The sequence below is a fragment of the Protopterus annectens genome, chromosome 3.part0 (assembly GCF_019279795.1).
Source record: "Protopterus annectens isolate FY-2018-M chromosome 3.part0, PAN1.0, whole genome shotgun sequence".
Taxonomy (NCBI): domain Eukaryota; kingdom Metazoa; phylum Chordata; order Ceratodontiformes; family Protopteridae; genus Protopterus; species Protopterus annectens.
Genome location: NC_056731.1, coordinates 1,278,183,371 through 1,278,205,152, shown reverse-complemented (window position 1 = coordinate 1,278,205,152; position 21,782 = coordinate 1,278,183,371). Strand labels below are relative to the sequence as shown.

At 38.5% G+C, this 21,782-nt stretch overlaps 1 protein-coding gene across 1 annotated transcript in view; it reads left to right on the top strand.

Annotated features, from left to right (window-relative positions):
• Positions 1-20,648, top strand: part of AQP4 (aquaporin 4) — a 264,205-nt gene extending 243,557 nt beyond the window's left edge. Inside the window, exons 4-5 of the mRNA XM_044065439.1 lie at positions 2,836-2,916; positions 18,611-20,648. Coding sequence (XP_043921374.1) covers positions 2,836-2,916; positions 18,611-18,889 — 360 coding nt within the window. The 3' untranslated portion in view covers positions 18,890-20,648. The remainder of the gene's footprint in view (positions 1-2,835; positions 2,917-18,610) is intronic.
• Positions 20,649-21,782: the final 1,134 nt, after the last annotated feature.

Below are 21,782 nucleotides of genomic sequence, written 5' to 3'. Positions count from 1 at the left end.
CTTACATTTATGAAAAGGTTTTGCTGCTGTCTATTTGGCAGTTATTTGGGATTTGCAATGGAGAACATATTTTCATTTAGTGTGATTGTTTCCTTTTTATGGTGAAGGTGTACCATTTGTTTTGCCATTGTACTTTGCACATATTGGTCTTGTGTGGTGCCCTTGCTGTGTTAAGAGTGTTGTGTAGTTTGGTGTAGATTTGTGGGTTGCAGAGGGGAGTTCTCTATTACATAATTATTTGTATTGCTTCTGTATTGCTTATGTTTGAATCCATGCAATCATTTGTGTTATGCTTTTCATGATCTGCAGTGTAGATTATTTTTTGAAAAATTATTCTCCACATTTCTAACTTTAGATGAATATATATATATATATATATATATATATATATATATATATATATATATATAAGCATATATAGACAGACAGATATATTTAGGACTATATAGATATACATGCACAAACAGACACATGCACACACAGGCAGATAGATACACAGATTAATTGATAAATAGGAAGACAGATACACAAAGAGATAGTCAGCTATATGTGAAATAATGATAGTTTATTTTTTTATTCTTCTGGATAGGGGCAATGGTTTGTGTTCACCATGAAAGTGAAGTTCAAAAAGCCAGAATATATCAGAGTCCTGACACAGAAGAATAAAATGTCTTGCCTCACTTGCTGTGATGACTGTTGTATGTAAAATATACATGTTTGAAAAAAAAAGAGAAAAGGAAAATCTGGTGTGTTTCTTTTCAGTGACTCAAGCCACCCTAACTATTTGTTCACAGCCTTTTTGGAATAAGGCTTCATGGTGTAATAAGCAAAAAGATGTGCTGAAACCCTTCCAGCAATAATAAGTAACTTCCCTATGAGTGAAGCAGTAGTTTACTGTGTGATCGTATTAAGTATCAGCCATGCACTTTTTTGCTTTACTGGTTGAGTTTTAATCACATCTGTAAATGAAACCATGAGAAGCAACATACTTAAGTGGTTAATAACTAATAAATAAATAAATATCTGAAGCTGCATATCTTTAAAGGAAGATATGTCCTGACAGCAATTCAAATGCTTCCTAAACATTTAGCCATAAAAGTTTTAATAACATTAAATGAAAGACATCAGTATGTGTAGCACTGAAAAGCTTCAGATAGGTTTAGAAAATAGAAAATAAACGTTGGGTATCCCTGTTCTGTAGATTACAGTATGGCACTCCATGGTATAGTAGTGACAATACATTGAAATGCTTGTACGTGGAAGTTCCAGTGCTCGAGTTCTATGAAATGTTCTTCTCATTTTGGTCGGTTTCTTTGACAGGGCTGAGGTAGCTATAGTTGAAGGTTCATCCATCCATACCAGTTTTACTGACCTGAATAAGGCCTTCAACACTATTCAACTCCATAGTATTATAGGTAAACTCTCCCATCTAAATATTAGCCCCCATGTTATTCAATGAATATCAAATTTGCTCACTGACAGAAACTACATATCAAACATGTACATATAGACACTATATTTTTTGCAAAATTGGTATCTCTTCTAGTTATTGGAGTGGTGCTCCACAAGGAACCATCCTAGGATTCCTACTCTTTGTCATCTGCTTGTCTGAAATGAGATCTAACACCGAGGGACTAAGCTTGCAGATGACTGCAAATTGGGTGCAGTTGTCAAATCACTTTTTGACACTCGCATTCTCTAGCATGGACTGGTCAGGCTACAACATGGTGTATCCATCATGTTCTCACCCTAAAAGCAAAAAATATAGTATAATTACTTTTATCAAAGTCACTACTTCTTTTTCTTACATGATCACTGGTATTCCACTAAAACAGAAAAAGTGATCAGGGACTTAAGTGACTACACTGATAACAAGCTTAAATCTAACCACCAGATCTCTATCATGGTGCAAAAGTCATTCTAGCTTGTACAGCTTATCTGTCAGCATATCTCATCAAAGTTCAGGGATGTCTTGATCCCACTGTATTCTTGACTGATCATACCTATCTTCAACACTGAGTATCCTTTCAGATGTACCTGTTCAGGCACTTTGCTTAACTTGAATGAATACAAAAACTCATACTAATAAGATCTCTGGATTAGTCAGCCTAAGGCTAACCAACAGGTTAAAATCCATTTTGTTCTACTCCATATTGTATATACTGCTAAGTGGAAACCTCACTCTGGCTTTTTGTACCATGAAAGCCCTTGCCTTTGCAACCTTCTCCTCCTTCATAAAACTAAGAATCTTATAAACACCCTTTCTAAAGACTTTAACACCTATTACAGGATTAACAACATCTGCTGGTCTGACCTGCTCCTAAAAATAGCACATTTTCTGTCTATGGACATTTATACATCCAACAGAGCAGCTCCTTAGCTATCATGAAAACCAACCTAGATTATTTTATTGGTAACCACAATTTTATGTTCGGAATTTGCAACACTGATCTTTTAACCAGAGGAAAAACGTATATTCATGCTACTTCCAGGAAGACTTGGATAAAGTTGTTAAAATCTGCTCTGGCTGTTCCACCTAGCAGAGAAAAGTTAAATTTAATGAACCTTGTGGTCTATACTACTAGTTTGATGTAAATATTTTGTAATATGCTTATAGAACAATATTTTTAAACCCATCAGAGTACTTCTTGCTCATCTTAGACTACATGTCTGCTCATTGTAGTAATTTTGTAGCAAGTAAACAGTGAAGAATGAATGCATGAAAAAATTAAAAAAATCAATCAATGACATATTCTTTTTTCTGCAGATACAGCTGCCAGTGAAGCCTGTTTCATCAGCTACTAAAATATATTTTGTTCTTTTCTTGTTGTTTAGATACCTTACACAAGTGCCAGCATGAATCCTGCTAGATCATTTGGACCTGCAGTTATTATTGGAAAATGGAAAGACCATTGGGTAATGTTTTACTTCTTCATTCTGCTTCAATGCCAGTTAGAGCTCACATTATTGGAACGCTGATAATTTGACCAGTCTAACTATTATGTCATATGTACTTCTATGTTCTGATGATTATTTATTTGTTATATGCCTGTAGGTATGTGGAGAGGAAGGGCATTGGAAATGGGGTTCGCTACCAAATTCTTATGTGAAATGCATGTTCACAGAGGTAATTAGATTAAGGTTCATTAGTAAATCCTTGACCAATTCTTACTTTAAGCAGATAACTAAGCCTCCTGTCACTGTAGATATGCTGCTCTATCACTCAGCCCAAATGTTACATTCAGTGATGGTATTAGTGGACTTTCCTCCTTCTGTGCAGGGGGCAATAATCATTTAAGCAATCCTGAAGTAATCACAGGTGCTGAAAAGTAGTTTTTCGAAGTACAACGTAAGTAGCTGATGGGACTGATAGGTCAGTGGCAAGAAAATATATTGGAAATCTCAAATCAGTTTTTTTAATCTCTGAATATATCTAAATAGTAAAAACAAATGTAATGTATTCATGATTTAGCATCCTAATATGACTGTGTGGATATTTTATTAATACTTGATTACTTAATTCTGAAATAAAGGTACAAGTTAGGAGGTAGGTTGTTTCGGTGAGAGAAGTCCTACATATCAGTGATGGGCAGTATCTTAGGAGCTTTGGCAAGCCTTTGCTGTGTAACAAGTAGCGTTTATTTTATTTTAAGTGGGTTTAGTAAAAGTTTCACTAACGTCAATATCTGTTCATTTTGTCTACTAGCACTGAGTGGTCAGTTAGGTAAAAGTCTTTTGTTAAATCTATGAAGACTGCCCCAATAAGATTTTCTTTATCCATGTCATTCAGGATTTCATTAGTTACGGTACACCGAGCTGTCATGTTAATATGACCACTCGAGAACCTGTGTTACATTTTACAGAGTAGGTAATATTGATGGATATAGTCTGTGATTTGAGTGTGAATTGTTTATTCTAGGACATTTCCAAGTGTAAGATTTACAGAAACAGGGCAAAAGTGAGGGGGGGGGGGTTCTGGTTTCTGTTGTTTAGGATAGGTGTTAATAGATGTTATTTTGGATTATTTACATATGCTAGGTATGATGTTGTTTGAGTTGAGACTGTTTTCAGCGCACCCAATACGTGCATATTCCATCTCTTGCCCTTACTGTTTAGTATCAGTGGATGAGCATATAGCACTGCCCATCTTACACACATCAGCAAACTTGGTAACCCACACTTCTGGGATATTAGACTGGATGTCTTCAAAATAATTGCCAAACAAGACAGAGACCAGCAGGTCTACCCTATTAGTTACAGATTTATAGAGGGTACCAGGAACTTTCACAACCTGAGATCTGTCAGATAGCCAGTTTGCAATCCAGTGGATAACACAGGGCTTTACATAAAGTTTGTGTGCACTGAGTGACCACTTTTTCCAGTCTCTGCCAGCTTTTTAAGGAAGCTTACTAGGTTCAGGAGACAGGACATGCCCTTCACAAAACCAAACTGATTGGGGTCTACATCTGTTAACTTGAGTGTATCTGATAACTGAGGTATGTTATGACACATTCCATGGCTTTACATATATGCCCAATGAAGCTGATGGGTTTATAATTTCCTGAATCTGTAAAGAAATTGCCCTTGTGCAGGGCAGTCACAAAGCCTGTTCTTCAGACATAAACCCTGTGTTTAGTCTGCGGTTGAACAGTTTAAGCAGAGGATCAGGTATTGCATATTTGGCATTGCTGAGAATACAGCCTTGTATTTTGCTGGGCCCATGGAAGTATTAGTTTTAGTCTTTGACTGTGACCTAAGACTTGTTCCAAGGTGATTTAAGGGGAAAACAATTTTTCAGGTATACTGGGGACAACAGCGTTGGTGGGTGGAGTAAATTCAGTACTAAATTTGCCTGCTAATATATTGGCTATATCATTGGGATTGGAATATGTGATATCATTACAAATGAGCTCAGTGCACTGTTGGACATTATTCCTTAACATCCTGACTTAGGGTCACAGGTAATTACAAGGCTAACAGACCTACGGGTCCTTTTAAGCCCAGCGATGCTTCCCTATATTTGACAGGTATTGATACTTCTCATTTTATTGGGGGTATGGGTTGCTTATGAGTGATCGAGTATTTATAAACTTCCGCTCTCTAACAGGGACATAGGTTGCCTTCCAGGTGTAAAATTATGATTCCCCATCCATTGATCCAATTCAATAAGTGTAACTTGTAATTCCAAACACTTACACAGAGTTATAATGTTACAATACACATTAGATAATATTCCAAGAATACTTTAGGACTCTAATTAATCATAGGTGCTATAATGCATGTAGTACAGTGGATAGAAAAAGTGTATACACCCCTGTTAAAATGCCAGGTTTTTGTGATATAAAAAAATGAGACCACAATAAATAATTTCAAAACTTTTCCCACCTTTAATGTGACCTATATCCTGTACAATTCAATTGAAAAACAAACAAATCTGTTAGGGGAAAAAATATAAAAAATAAAAAAACGTACAATAAGCTGGTTGCATAAGTGTGCACACCCTTAAACTAATACTTTGTTGAAGCACCTTTTGATTTAATTACCTATTATGCATTATATATTATATATATTATATAGGTTTAATAATTTGTCTGTGGGTGTTGGTAATTAATAGTTCAGTAGTATTTTTCAATAGGAGTAGCATCACTTCCTGTGGAGAAACTATTGGTTACAGAAATGTGGCACAAGTGCGAGTTTTAGGGGTAGACAGTCCAATTATGTTTTAGTCAATGTACCTTAAAGCCTTGCCCAGCCAATGACATCACCCTGCCATAAAGCCTGATGTTATGGATACACCACATGGAGCACAGGCAAATGTCTTACATGCACTTCCTTGGTGACAGCTGTCACATTAACATACAGGAATTCATGTAGCACCACATCTACAAGGGACAAACATCCTCTCTGTTTCAAAAAATAACATCCTGGTTGATCACTAAATGCAGATCATGGTCAAAGCAGGCAGGCCTCATAATCCCAACAAATAGGCTGGGTCAGTAAATATCAAATTTTTACAGCTGTTGTTTTAACTCTGTGGAACTATCTAGTATGTCATAAAATGCTTTATGTGGACAAATGGGCAAACAATGGAATAACAGATAATATAATTGTATGACATTCTTCAGAAATCTGCAGGTTATGTGCTGTCACTATATATATATATATATATATATATATATATATATATATATATATATATATATATATGTATATAGGGTCTTGATTTGTGTAACTTGTTACATATATTAGATAATAACATTTTCATTTTTCAAACACAACTATACCAACAGATTACAGGTGTTGACATGGGCACACCTTTAGAAATATGTATGCAAATATTCTTATGTTTATGTGGAAGATACAAAACATTTTATCTAATTCTTTATTTACCAAGGTTGGTTTTTACTGTAGATTTGTGGATGACCTGTTTCTTATATGGACAGGTACTCTAGAATACATGTACTGAATTCCTAAAGTTTAAGAAAGAAACATCACTGTAATAAGTTAATTTTTTTGATATTACTTTATATAAATCACTTCTGGGCATCCTTAAAACTAGGTTATATAAGAAACCTATTAAAAGAAATACATATTTGCATCGCGCTAGTATGCATCCACCTTTTATCTTTAAGAATGTTGTTGATAATCAAATGAAGCGGGTCACTAGACTGCATACTGAAGATAATCATATGATGTTACAATTAAGTAATACAGCACATGATTTTATATGTAGGAGTTATAAATATAAATAATAATATAAATTAATATAAATAAATTAATATTATAAATAAAGTAATTATTTTAATAAATAAATATTGTAAAGTTGTTAATAACACTAGAGATAATACGATTCAAGAACGTAATGCTGATGTTAGACTAATTTTATCTAAGCAGCCCCACAATATAGGTATAGTTCAGCAAAGTAATAATGTTAGTAAAGTTAGACGATGAATGCTAACTTATAATTAAGATACAAAGGCTGTTAAAGCCATCACTAACAAATACTTGTCCATTTTGTCTGCAGTACCAGAGATTAAGAATTCTATAGGTGATAAACCAACCTTTGATTATAAAAGATGTCCTAATTTAAAGAATAAACTATGTTATAAAGAACAACCTTGAAATATTATATATTTTATGACCAATAAAATGACACTGATGTAACAAATGTGTGCACCGTACCAGTATTAATACTGATAAAAGTTTTACCCATCCAGTCGATACCAAAATATTTAATGTACGAGTGTTTGGAAACTGTGATTCTAGGAACATTATATACCTATCTACTTGACAGTTATGTGATGCATATTATGTGGGAAAAAACAACAGAAGGTTGAAAGATCATATTACTAATCATCTCTCTGAAATTAATAGGAAACTTAACACAAATGCATTATATAGGCATATTTATAAAAGAGACAATACACACTATTTTAAATTTATGATTTTATTTCAAGTTAATGAATCCCTATGTGGTGGTAATATTGTTCAACATACTGAATTAGAGGAATATAGATGGATTTTGTGACTTAGGTCTCATATATTGCCAGACTTAAATTAATTTGTATCTTTAAAGCCCTACTTGGGAGAACTACATCAGAGGGTGTAATTGTATCAGTGACTTTTATTGTGTGATTTTTATTATGAACTTTTATCATGTGACTTTTATCATATGACTGTTATCAATTTAAATGGCTTTAGTAACTGTTTTAAATGTTTATGTGCCTGAGGAAGCTTTTAAGTGAAACTACAAATATGCATACTAAAGTATTTGACATCAGTTTGGTGCTATGTGGTTTACAGTGGATTTTTCTCTTTTATGCCTGCTGTAAATCAAGCATAAGCCTATAGAAAAAAGTCTGGTCGTTGAAGTACTATTGAGCGGCCAGACTTTTTTTCTGTTGGTATATGATACAGACACATTAGTCTCAACTATTCAGACTTTTGCCTTACATGTTTTAGTTGTTCCTCATAAAATTTGTTGTTTACTAACTAATCACTGAGGAATGAAGTCACTAAATAATGACATGCATTTCAGTTTCAGACTTTTTTCCTTCAGAAAATACATAATAACACAAATGTAAACTTAGAAAGCTGCGAGTATAAACATTTACAATCAGTCCCCTTTAGGAGCCTTTGTCCCATCTTTATTTATGGCTTTGTCCACATTTCTTGAGATAAGAGGTTGAGAGATACATAAGAAATAGGTTCATAGGCTCATAAGTTGGTACTAAGCTATCTGCTTGAAGGCATTTATAAGCCTAGCCAGAATGCGTTGGCTTTCGCCGCCTCCTTAGATTAGTTCCCTGTGCCTCTGTCCAGCAGAGCCACTGAAGTGATCCCTGAGGTAAACTTTCTGTTTCCCATCCACTCGTCAAGGTTTCTTTTGAAGAGTGTTAGCGAGGAGCTCTGCCTAATGTAGATTGGGATTTTGTTCCAAAGCATGGGAAGTCTCTGGGACAGGAATGTATCCCTCCAGCACGTCCTATTTAATGATGTGGTGAGGTTTAGATCCCTAGAGCATGTGGCTCGAGGGGATAAGGTTTTTTTTAGATGGAGCATGTCCATCAATTCTGGCTGGGACATGGCCTTGCATGTCAGGCAGAGATCACCTCTGAGTAGGCGGTATGCAACTGAGTACAACTGGAGTTTCTTCAGTCGAGCTGCATAGGGCATCTGTTTGAGGCCAGCAATCCTCTTGGTGAGGTACTTCTGTGGTCTTTCCAGCTGTTGCAGGTGTCTTGTAAGGTACATCCCAAATGGGACATTGTACTCTATGATGGGTCTGATGAGTGATGAGTAGAGGGGCACAATGACCTCTTTTGATCTGGATGCGAACCCTTTTGTGATTAGGTGGGTCACATAGAAGGATTTTCTAACCACTTTGGCAATGTGATTATCAAAGGTGAGATTACTATCTACTTGGGTCCCCAGATCCCTTATTACGTCTTCCATATTTAGGGGACTGGTAGTTTGTGGGTACTTTGTTTTTTCCAAAGGGGATGACTATGCACTTTTTTGGCATTTAACTAGAGGCCATGATTTTGACACCAGGTATCCGTCTCAGTGAGACCCTTTTGGAGGATGTCTCTGTCAGCCGGAGAGTCAATTATACCCCCTAGTTTGCAGTCGTCTGCGAACTTGATCAGCCATAGTCCTCCTGTGCTTGCCTGTACCTCTGAGAAGTATATGCAGAACAGGAGGGGTCCTAGGACTGAGCCCTGGGGAACGCCACTTGTAACCGGTTTAGAGTCGGACCTAGCTCCCACAACTCTCACCATGTGGGTTCTGTCCATGAGCCAGTTGGCAACCCATCTTGTGACATAGGGGTTTATGTTCAGGCTGGTAAGCTTGTCTATAATACCAGAATTGGGAATGGTGTTGAAGGCCTTAGCGAGGTCTAGGTAGGCTGTGTGTACCACATTTCCCTCATCTATAGCCTTGGTAACTGTCTTAAAGAAGTCCACTAGATTTAGGAGGCATGATCTGCCCTTAACAAAGCCAAATTAGGTAGGGTCCAGTGTTTGGAGGTTCCCAATGTCTCTGTTTATGAGTTCCATGATGATGCACTTCATAGCCTTGCAGACCAAGCTAGTCAGGCTTATAGGGCGATAGTTCCCAGGGTCTGTTGTGGCTCCACCTTTGTAGAGCGGAATAATTGTTGCTGTGCACCACTCTATGGGTATGTAGCTTGTGGAGAGGCTGAGTTTGAACAGTGTGTTTAGGTGAGGGGTTAGTTTGTCTTTGAGCTCATGTAGGACGCAGCCTGGGACACCGTCCATTCCCATTGATGCTGTGTTTTTGGCTTTGGAGAGGGCTGTTTTAACCTGAGTGTCTGTGATTTCAGGGACACTACATTCTTCTGGTATGGTTATGGGCCCTTTTGGGGGTGAGGGGGGGGGTGAAGTTTGCGCTGAACCTGTCTGCCAGGATGTTGGCGATATCAGTCGGTTCAGTGTATTTTGTCCCATTCTGTACTAACTCCGAGCAGATCTGAGCATTGCCATTTAGATTCTTGACAAAGCTAAAGAATGCCTTGTGGTTATCTTTGGAGTCCTTGGCAATTTTTCATTCAAAGCTCGCCTTGGATGATTTTATGAGGGATCGTAGTTTCTTGCTGATACTGATCAGGGATGTCTTCCCTTCTTGGGATTTTATTCTTTTCTGTACTAGTTTCCTCCTTCCATTGTATAGCTTGTTTATGACAGGAGTCCAGCAGACTGGTTTCCTTTTCTTGGAGGAGTGAGTCTTGATTTTGCTTGGGTTGGCACGATCCATGCATTCTTGTAGCTGCCCATAGAATGCATTAGTAAAGGATTTTGCAGCTTGGACAGTGTTATCCTTCAGCATGGGGGCTTTGAAACTTTACACCTCGGTCTTAAGTAAAGTGAAGTTTACTTTTGAAAAGTTTTTCATGGTGGTTTTCTTGTCTGGGGGTGGGGGCAAAATATGGATATCCAAAGCGATTTGTTTATGATCAGTTCTAACCAGTGAGGGGTTGACCTCTGGTGTGGAACACCAGTCACCCATGTGGTGATGACCAGGTCCAATATGTTGTCACCTCTGGTGGGAGTGTTGACCAGTTGAACCAGGGTGTTTGAGTTTATAAATTCTAGGAAAAGTTGGGCAAGAGAGTTAGTACTTGAGTAGTTCTCCCTGTTAATGTTTGGGTAATTGAAATCACCCAATATTTGGGTGTTTGGTAGGACCTTTATGTTTCCCAGTGTTTCCAGAAACTCGGACTGAGGGTCCTGGGACATGGTGGGTGATCTGTAGCAAGCTACAATTTGAATTGCAGTTTTGCCCATTGTAAGTTGCACGTGGATGATCTCTGAAGCATCATGCTGTGCCACTAACCTGGAGGTGTGGGTATCCTTGATGAATATGGATACGCCCCCGCCTTTTGTATTTCAGTTTGGGTTCTGTGGCCAAAATGTATGGTATGAGTTGTAGCCTAGTAGTGCTGGGGTGTTCTCTTGAGCCTTAAACCAGGTTTCTGTTACTGCACATATATCAATTTTCTCCATACTAACGAGTGCCTTGAGTGCTTGCATTTTGAGGTTTAGACTTCTGGCATTGAGTAGCATTACCCTCAGTTTTTTGTTACTTGTGCTATTTACGGCAGTAGGTTTGTCTTTTGAGCCTTGCCTAAAAAAGGCACTATGGGGGTGGCAAGAGCCTTGGCCAGTATTCGAAATCCTAAGGGTGACAGGTGCAAGCCGTCTCTAGCGAAGCAGCGTGGCTTGTCGAGCATGTCATCCCAGGTGGACAGACACTGGATCCCCTTTGAATGACACCAGAAACTTAGCCAGTTGTTGAAATCAAGATTTTTTTCTTTATATCATGGTATAATTCTTGGTGAGGGCAGGATGCTACTCAGGGTCAGGGTCATACCAGCCTGGGCTACGTGATCAGAGAGCTCTTCCATGTCTCTCTTCATGTAGTCCAGGGAGGTACGGCTCAGGTCATTCACACCAACATGGACAATGACAGAGTCATATTTGTACTTGTTCTGGAGTGACCTGAGTGCTTATGTTATGTGGCAGATCCTGGCACCCGAGAAGCAGCTAACAGTAACCTTCTCCTTATTCAGCCTATTGAGTGGGACGTCAGTGTGCCTGACTATAGAGTCACCTATTACTAGTATGTTGGGTATGTTATTTTGCCTTAAGGGCTGTGATTGCATGGCACACTGATTTTGTGAAATATGTGATTCATGGTTTGTGTTGGGGGGTGGAAATTGCTTGGATGTTTGCTTTGGAGGTCTCTGTTGGTTTTGCAGATTTTTATTTAGAGCCTCCGAGTATGTTTTCATTTATTTATGTGTGTTTTTTGCCGGTGCTGGTTTAATGGGTCTACGTAAGACTGGTGGTGTGATGCAAGTATTTCCCTTCTCCTCTTGACTGTCTGATCCAGTCTTGGGTTGAGAGAGCTTAGCCTCTAGTTTGGCTGTATAACTGCATCTCTCGCATGTATTAGTGTTTGGTGGTAGGAGGAGGGGGTTGTCTGTGTAAAGAAAGGCAGAGCAAATACAAGGAAAATCAGGTATGTTCTGCAAAACTAAAGAAATGTACCGATTTTCCTTGTATTTCTGCCCTGCCTCTCTTATACCTCTCAACTGTCTAGATGTTATAATTCAAAAAAGAAAAAAAAAGCAATGGCGATCTTGCTTCCTCCGTTCCTTGTTTTCCACAGTACTGAAGTACTGTGCAAGCATGAGAATGTAAGTCCCATACACATGCACAGTACATCAACAAATGCAGAAGAATGTGGAAACAACACAGATACGACATTATTTAACAAAGTAAGTAATTTCTTTCTTAAATAATGTCCTTGTATAATAGCAATAATAGACTCATGGGTGTGGGTATATTGAGGATTTACCCACAGTTGGCTTTGTTTAATCACTCAGGCTTTGACCTCATGATCGAGCCATACCAACCATGGGTAAATCCTTACTATACCTACACCCACTCATTGGTTATTGGTTAAACATGGGATTTTTAGACCAGAGCACTCATGCACTAATTCACCACAACCTGTATTTTAAGTATTTTTCTATACCTAGACTCTGTTTATATATATATATATATATATATATATATATATATATATATATATATACAGTTGCAAGATTAGATATGATGGTACTTTATGGTAGTTAGCTGAAAACACTGTATGCCATGAGATGGAGAAACGAATGTCTTAATTACCCGAGCTTGTGCTTTAATAGGTGTCAGTCTTTCCCTTATGAACCAAGTCTTGTGTACTGCTCAGTATGAATTCTCCAAATGCTGTAGTTCATTTAATAAGGTTTTATTAGATGTTCACAATATCCGAAATACTGTCTCCATTAACAGTTCTGATAAACAATTCAAGTTGCTGTACATCATTCTGATTGTCATGAACAACGTAAACTGACATAGTCTCTAGATGACCTGTTTTCTGTACTCATGCTCTAGACATCTTCTCTGAAGTAACAGGTCGAAATTAATTTACTACCCTTACCTACCTGTTATCCTGAACACAGCATATTATGTTCTCTTTTTCAGTAATTTTCCTCTTTTGACTATATCCACCCCCTAGCCTTAATCCTCAGACAATGTCTTGTTTTTTAGCTTAACTTATTTCTTGATTCTTTCCTTGAGAAAAGTACATAATAAGAACTCTTTGCAATCTTCCCTTGACAAACTGTTATTTCAGCAAGGTCAACATTCAGAGGAAGATTCTTTGTTTTTTTCTTCTAAAATGTATGCATAAATATAACACCATTTCTAGCTTATTTTATTCTTTAGCCTGTCTATCTGTAAAATAAAAAACCCTGATCCAACAGTTGCCACTGAGGTCCGATGAGGAACGTCTACTGGGACCTACTTCTGTAATTACCTTATATTTACATTGCTAACTACTGTATTTAGCTTTTATGCTACTTGACTTAGAATCTGAAAATAAAATAAAAAAAAAAAAAAATTTGCTAAACCTGCAATTTTCATTCTGACCACTAGGTGTCACTTGATTACTTATGCCCTATTTTGATTGAAGTTTTTTTAACTTTATGATTTGAATAAACTTGCAATTTTTGACCACGAAGTGTCATTTGATTATTTATGCCCTGTTTGGATTGAAGTCTTTTAAATTTATGATTTGACTAAACTTGCAATTTTAAATTTGACCGCTAAGTATCACTTGAGCATTTATGGCCTGTTTGGATTGAAATATTTTAACTTTATGATATGATCTCATATTACCTAGATTTATACTCTTTAGAGTATTCAAGTGAGTGATATATTTAAACTTGTACATTAACCCCCCCTTTTTTCTGTAGGAAGAGGTGTTGAAAACTGTATTTGTATACTGTACCATGCTTTTTTCTGAAACTGACCCTTCTCTGCAAGTGAGGTTTTCTTAATGTAGGGTTAGTCTGCAGAAATATTATACACTCCTCTTGAATTTTTTTACTTTTACTTACTTTTTTTTTATTTAAAACTTATAATTTATGATAGGCCAAAATGTCTGAAAACCAACATAACTTAGTAGCTGATGGCTGTACTTTATTATTTGCTTAGACAATAATTTTGGCATGGAGGACAAAAGTGCCCCTTGTTCTGTATTATACACATACAACCTTACCTCAGGGACTGGACTGGAAACTTTGCATTGTGCCCTTTTAAAAGGATTTGTTTGCATGTCTTGGATCTTTGCCAGATTTGCCTCAACTGTTGTGCCCACTTGGCTCACCTTTGTTCATAGGTTCATAGGTTCATACTAGGCTATCTGCCCTGGGGCAATTATAAGCCTAGCCCGATTCTGTATGGCTTACGCCACCCCTTGATTTGAGTATACTGTGCCCTTTTTAAGGTTTAGTTTACTGTGCCTCTGTCTAATAGTGACATGGGAGTAATCCCTGGGACAAACCTACGATCCCCCATCCACCTATCGAGATTCTTCTTGAAGAGATTCAGTGAGGTGCTCTGCCTCACATGAACTGGAATTCTATTCCAGAGCGAAGGGAGCCTCTGGGATATGAACCTGTCCCTCCAGCAAGTTCTATTTATTTCTGTGCTGAGGTTCAAGTCCCTCGAGCTTGTGGCTCTAAGGGATTTAGATTTACTGAGGTGGAGCATGTCCATTAATTCTGGATTTGACATAGCTTTGTATGTCAGGCATAGATCGCCTCAAGTAGGCGGTATGCAACTGAGTAGAGCTGGAGTTTTTAACCGAGCAGCATATGGCATCTGTTTGAGACCCTTGATCCTCTTGGTGAGATACTTTTGGGGTCTCTAATTGCTGCAGGTGTCGGGTAAGGTACATCCCAAAAGGGGCATTGTATTCTATGATGGGCCTGATGAGGGATGAATAAAGGGGCACGATTACCTCTCTTGATCTAGATGTGAAACCCTTCATGATGAGGTGGGCTATGTAGAAGGTCATTCTAACCACTTTGGCAATGTGGTTTTCAAAGGAGAGATTGCTATCAACTTGGGTCCCCAGGTCCCTAATAACTTTCTCTGTACTTAATGAGTTTCCGCCTATGTGGTAATTTGTGGGCACATTGTTTTTGCCAAAGGGTATGACTATACATTGTTTGGCATTTAGCTTTAAACCATGGTGCTGGCACCAGTCATCTGTTTCTGTGAGACCTTTTTGAAGGATGTTTGTGTCAGCTGGAGAGTCGATTACGGTGCCCAGTTTGCAGTCATCTGCAAACTTGGTGAGCCATAGTCCTCCCACGTTTGCCTGTACCTCAGAAAAGTATATACCGAACAAGAGTGGCCCCAGGACAGAACCCTGTGGGATGCCACTTGTGACCGGTTTCGAGTCTGACATGGCTCCAGCAACTCTCACTCTGTGGGTTCTGTCTTTGAGCCAGTTTGCGACCCATCTTGTGACATAGGGGTTTATATTTAAGCTGGATAGCTTATCTATGATGCCCGAGTGGGGTATTGTGTCAAATGTCTTTGCAAGGTCCAGATAGGATGTGTGGACTACCTTCCCTTCATCTATGGCTTTGATGACTGTTTCGAAGAAGTCAACCAGGTTCAAAAGGCAGGATCTGCCCTTGACAAAGCCGAACTGGGTAGGATCTAGTGTCTGTAGGTCCCCAATGTCTTTGTTTATGAGCTCCATGATGATCCTCTCCATAGCCTTGCAGACTAAGCTAGTCAGGCTTATGGGGCGATAGTTTCCAGGGTCCGTTGAGGCTCCACCTTTGTGGAGTGGGACCAGTGTTGCTGTATGTCATTCTGTGGGCACATAACCTGTAGTGAGGCTGAGATTGTCTAGCTGTTTTATTTGAGGGATTAGTTCCTCTTGGACTTCATGTAGGACACAACCTGGGATGCCATCTGGTCCCATGGATGCAGTGTTTTTTGCTTTGGAGAGGGCAGCCTTCACCTGAGCATCAGAGATGTTTGGGAGGCAGCCCTCTGCCGGGATAGATACTTGTTCTTTTGGGCGGGAGGGTGGAGAAGTTTGCGCTGAACCTGTCTGCCAGGATATTGGCGATGTCTGTGGGTTCAGTGTATTTTTTGTCGTTTAGAATCAACTCAGAACAAGTCTGGGAGTTACATCCCAGGTTCCTAACATAACTGAAAAAAGCCTTATGATTATCTTTGGTGTCCTGTGCAATTTCTCTCTCGAAGGTGGCCTTGGAGGATTTTATGAGGGATCGTAATTTTTTGCTAGTACTGATCAGAGATGCCTTCCCTATTAGGGATTTTGCTCTATCATGTAGTAGCTTCCTCCTTCTGTTGTACAGTTTATTTATGGCAGGGGTCCACCAGACTGGACGCCTGCCTTTGGATGATTGGGTCTTGGTTTTGTTTGGGATAGCATGATCCATGCATTCCTGGAGATGTTCGTAGAATGCATTTATATAGGATTCTGCAGTTTGGGCCGTAGTTTCCACTGGCCCTGGGGCCTTGAAGGATTCCACTTCAGTTTTGAGAAGTGAGAAGTTCGCTTTTGAGAAGTTTTTCACTGTGGTTTTCTGGGCTGGGGGTGGGGTCGGGATGTGGACATCCAGTGAAATTAATTTATGGTCTGATCTTACCAATGAGGGATATACTTCTGGTGTGGAGCATAGAGTCCCCATGTTGGTAATGATCAGGTCTAGTATGTTGTCCCCTCTTGTGGGAGTGGTGACTAGTTGTTCCATAGCATTTGAGTTTATAAGTTTCCAGGAACCTTTGAGCTAAGGTGCTGGGGCTTGAGTAGTGCTCCCAGTCAATGTTTGGGTAGTTGAAGTCACCCAATATAATGGTGTTCGGAGAAATCTTCATGTTCTCCAATGTTTTCAGGAAAGCCGAGTGGGATTCCTGACTTTGAGAGGGTGGTCTGTAGGATGCTATAAACTGAAAAGCAGTCTTGCCCACTGTTAGTTGCACATGGATGGTCTCCGATACTTCGTGCAATGCCACTAACCTGGAGGTGTGGATATCCTTGATAAATATGGAAACTCTCCCTCCTTTTGTGGTTCGGTCCAGGTTTTGGGGCCGAAAAGCATGATATGAGGTATAGCCTGGTAGTGCTGGGGTGCTCTCTGGAGCCTTGAACCAGGTTTCTGTCACTGCACAGATATCGATGTTCTCCATACTGAGGAGAGCTTCGAGTTCGTGCATCTTGAGGTTAAGACTTCTGGCGTTAAGCAGCATTACCCTTAGTTTCTTGTTCCTTGTGCTGTCTATGGGGGTGGGTTTGACTTTTGAGCCTTGCCTAAAAAAGGCACTATGGGGGTGGCAAGAGCCTTTGCCAATATCCGAAAGCCCAGTGGTGACAGGTGCAAGCCGTCCCTAGCAAAGCAACGTGGCTTGTTGAGCATGTCATCCCAGGCTGACAGACACTGGATCCCCTTTGAATGACACCAAAATTTTAGCCAATTGTTAAAATCGATCATTTTGTCTTTGTACTGTGACATCATTCTAGGTGAGGGTAAGATGCTGCTCAAGGTCAGGGTCATACCAGTCTGGGCTACATGATCAGAGAGCTCCTCTGTCTCTTTTCATGTAGTCCAGGGAGGTACGTCTCAGGTCATTCACACCAGCATGTACAATGACTGAGTCATATTTGTATTTGCTTTGGAGTGACCTGAGTGCTTGCGTTATGTGGCGGATCCTAGCACCCGACAGGCAGCTCACCGTTATGGTTAAGGTTGTTATACCTTTTACCTTAATTTTCTTTTACTGCATTGGATATAGAGGAAATTCCCTCCTTGGCAGCTTTTGCTTCTTCTGCCACATGTTGTATAGCCTATCAAGCATGATGGCTATTTTCTGAAGTCTAATTGAAATCTGCACTAAAAAGATAACTTTATAAATGGTCTTGAACAATAAAACACCATTTCTAGCTTATTTTTTTCTTTAGCCTGTCAATAAAATAAAAAAACCCTGATTTAACAATATATATGTGCACACACACACACACACACACACACACACACACACACACACACACACACACACACACACACACACTCTCTCTCTCACTCTCTCTCTCACTCTGTACACACACACACACACACACACACACACACACACACACACACACACACACACACACACATATATATAAATATATATACACACACACACACACACACACACACACACACACACACACAGTGTGTGTGTGTGTGTGTGTGTGTGTGTGTGTGTGTGTGTGTGTGTGTGCGAAATCAGTGGTAATGAATTAAAATTATGCTTCATCTAAAATGTATTTGACATTTGTTTACTAGGGTAGTACTCTGATCATAAATGATAATTTACAGGTGCAGTCCTGGTGAAATATTTCACAAGACGTTACAGCATAAAGTAAACAATATATAGTAGCAAAGTTGTTGAGAATTTATGCAAATAAAGATACTGTATTTAAACAATTGTAATAGTTAACATGTGTGAGACATAATACACATTTGTTTACTGAAGAAATCTGTGAAAATAGAATTAAATTTTTTAAGAACCTAAATCAGTATTCCTGATTATGTCAATTCAAGCAAAGCTTGTGTTGCAACTGTAGAAGGTGTCATCTTCATTGTATATATGTTTAAATATCTTGAAATTTCACGTGTTGGCTATTTCTGTCTTTCATACCTTTGCCTGTGTTTTCTATGTAGGTGTATTGGGTGGGGCCATTGATGGGTGGAATTATTGCTGCAGCTCTCTATGAGTTCCTGTACTGTCCTGATCCGGACATAAAACGCCGACTACAGGAAGTGTTGTCTAAAGCTTCCCAGCCATCTTCTAGAAAGTACACAGAAGTGGATGACAATCGAAGCCACCTGGAAGCCGATGACCTAGTTATGAGACCTGGAACTGTTCATTCCTTTGATATGGACAGGGGTGATTCTAGAAAAGATCGAGATCCTGCCAATGACAGTCTGCCATGTGTATGACTAGCACCTGGCACTGAAAACAAAGAAGAGTCACCTAAAACAACTAGGTTTTCCTTGTTACCTGTTAAAGAAACTGATCTCCTGTGAATAATTACCTGTCCTGAAATGAAAAATGAGTGTTTTTGTTGGATTCTGCTGACAAGCCACAATTCTGCTATAACAAAGACATCTGGAAATTGAATGGAATTTAGAATGCTCTAGAATATTGTCTGATGCAAAAATGTTATTTCCTCAGGGTAACAATTGTAATTATACAATCCTTAATCAGTCTGTAGATGTATGCTTCGCACATAGGGAGTGGTAGGTTGGTGGGCTCAAAGGATAAATAATTGTTTTGCTTTTGCATATCCTTGTAGTGTTTTTTTATGGGAAGACGTTTGCATAATAACAAAGTGTATCATCTCTTTTACCACTGCTCATTCCTGATGTGTGCCATAAAATGGTATATTCTAATGAGTTACAAAAGGAATGAAGTATAAAAACACAGTACCTTAACAATAAGTTTTTAGTCACTGCCTAAACCATACAAGGAAAATCTTATTTTGCTGAGCTTGCAGTGGTATTTAAAAAAATATCATAGTGAAATAACCCACTGATGTAGATGAGTGAATGATGGCTAATTTTAAAAAATATTCTTGCCACAGCCTGTGGGTATTACGACTGCAAATTGAACTAAAAGACAAGTATTTATATTCACTCTTTTACTGATACATTTCTTACCTTTATTTGCTGCTTGGATACATGCTATGTAAACGCCTGATGTAAATGAACAAGTACTAACAGACACATCTGTTCACTCCCTTTCCAACAGAAATACAGAGAACCCATATATCTATTTAGTTGCATGATTGAACATGAATGACCAAGCTAGCAAAGGACAGGATAATTCACATTTTAGTGTAAGTAAGACCAGTCTACTGTTTTCAGTGCCTTCATGAATACCCTACTTTTAGATATTGATGTTGACCCCCTGAACAGCCAGTGTAAGTTTGAGGACTAGAAGTATGATTCTTTTAAATGTGAGAACATGTGTCAGTTTTGGGGAAATTCTATTCCATGTCTGAAATGGCTGTGTCTTGAACACATAACTTTTCTCCAAGGTACAATGATCATGGAATTATTATATATAAGTAGCAATGATGTGGAAGTATAGCACCCCACAGTGAGGGTGTTTTTAATGTCTAGGAGCAACTTTCACCCTATTAAATCTCAAACTTCCATTAGGGCACAAATGCACATGAATGTCATGATAAAGTTATGGCAAAATTATTCTTTATTTACAAATATTTGTACCTTGACTGACTTTCATGCGCAAATACACACATCTTTGACGCTGCAATGCTAAATCATTACCTGGTTTCTTTTTGTGTGCCATTTCATAGGTTCATAGATTACTACTAGGCTAACTGCTCATGTGGGATATTATAAGCCTAGTCAATTACCCCATGTCAGAATCAAACCCTGCACCTTGTGTCTATAAGGTAAACACTTTAACCATTATGCCAATCTCCCACTCATTGGCACTATATTGCCTTTTTTAGTTCTAAAATAATGTTAAACATTGTGTAATTACAGCTGTATGCATTTTGTGTTCCTGTAAAAGATGACATTTTCTATCAAAGTAACTTATTACACTTCTTGCAATTTAATTATTGCCCTTTTCTGGGGTCCTATTTATTATTGTTAGCAAATGGATTTTTGGATTTTGTATTATTGCTTTTAATTTTAATGAATAAATTAGTACACATTAAATGCTTAATCAGCATTTTCTGTTCCTTTTGTAGTATAAATCAATGAGTTATCAACTTTGCTAAATATCTGAAATGATTGCACTATGTAAGGTATGAATTTGTTTTCAAGTGATGCCAGCTACAGCACTGTGTTTTCACTTTGGGGAATCCAGCTTTATCATTCTTGCTTGTTTCACTATGTAGAGATTTTTTTTCCTGACTGGTCTTAATGGTTTTTATTTAATTCCTGCTAGTAAAGGTCACTGGATAGCTGTCACAAAATATACCCAGCCGTAGCAATACGAATCCCTTCTGACACAGTGAACTGCTTTACATTTTCTTATTTGGTGTCTTTGAATGTGACTTGTGATAATATAATTGGACTTGTAGGTCCTTCTCTTAGAAAGCTCTACAGCTATTTTATACATTGTACATCTTAGCTGAAGTTATAAAACCATTTATGTCTTGCTAATACTGACAATTATTCTGTACCCCCGCCCCTTCTCAAGAAAGGCAAAGCAGGTCAGTCCCACAGTAATTTATTGGTGCCCATTCAGTCACCCAGGTTTAATTTTAAGGACGTGAGGGTGTCACTTTGTTTAACCTGCAGGGAAAGTTTGTTCCAGAGGTGTATCGGTATTGGGTAATACATTTTTCTCTTCACCTCATTTTATTTATGTGCTGCTGGAGATTTAAGTCCTTAGCTCTGGTATTAATGGAGAAAACTGACTTGCAAAGATACTGAAAATGAAGGATCATAGGCTTCATCATGGCATGGAACACAAGGCATGGACCACCATGCAAGAGCCTATAAGAAACTGAGTAAAGGGATAGCACTTCAAGCCTTACCTGGTAGCTCCGGGACTTTTAAGTCAACAGCATTCTTAGTTAGGAACATCTGGGCTTTTGCATTTGCTTACTGTTTCTGCAAAGGTACAGTCCAAAGGAGACATGGTACTTTTTGGTGAGGAAATGTTGATGTCTGTCAAGTTGGTTTAGATGTTTAGCAAGGTGTATGTTGAAAGGTGCATTGTGTTCAATGATGGGCCTGATAAGGGATGAATAAAGTAGGATTATAACTTCTATGGACGTTAATGAGATACACCAAAGGAAAAAGCTGTGCAAGATAGAAGGATTTTCTAACCACTAAAGAGAAGTGGTTT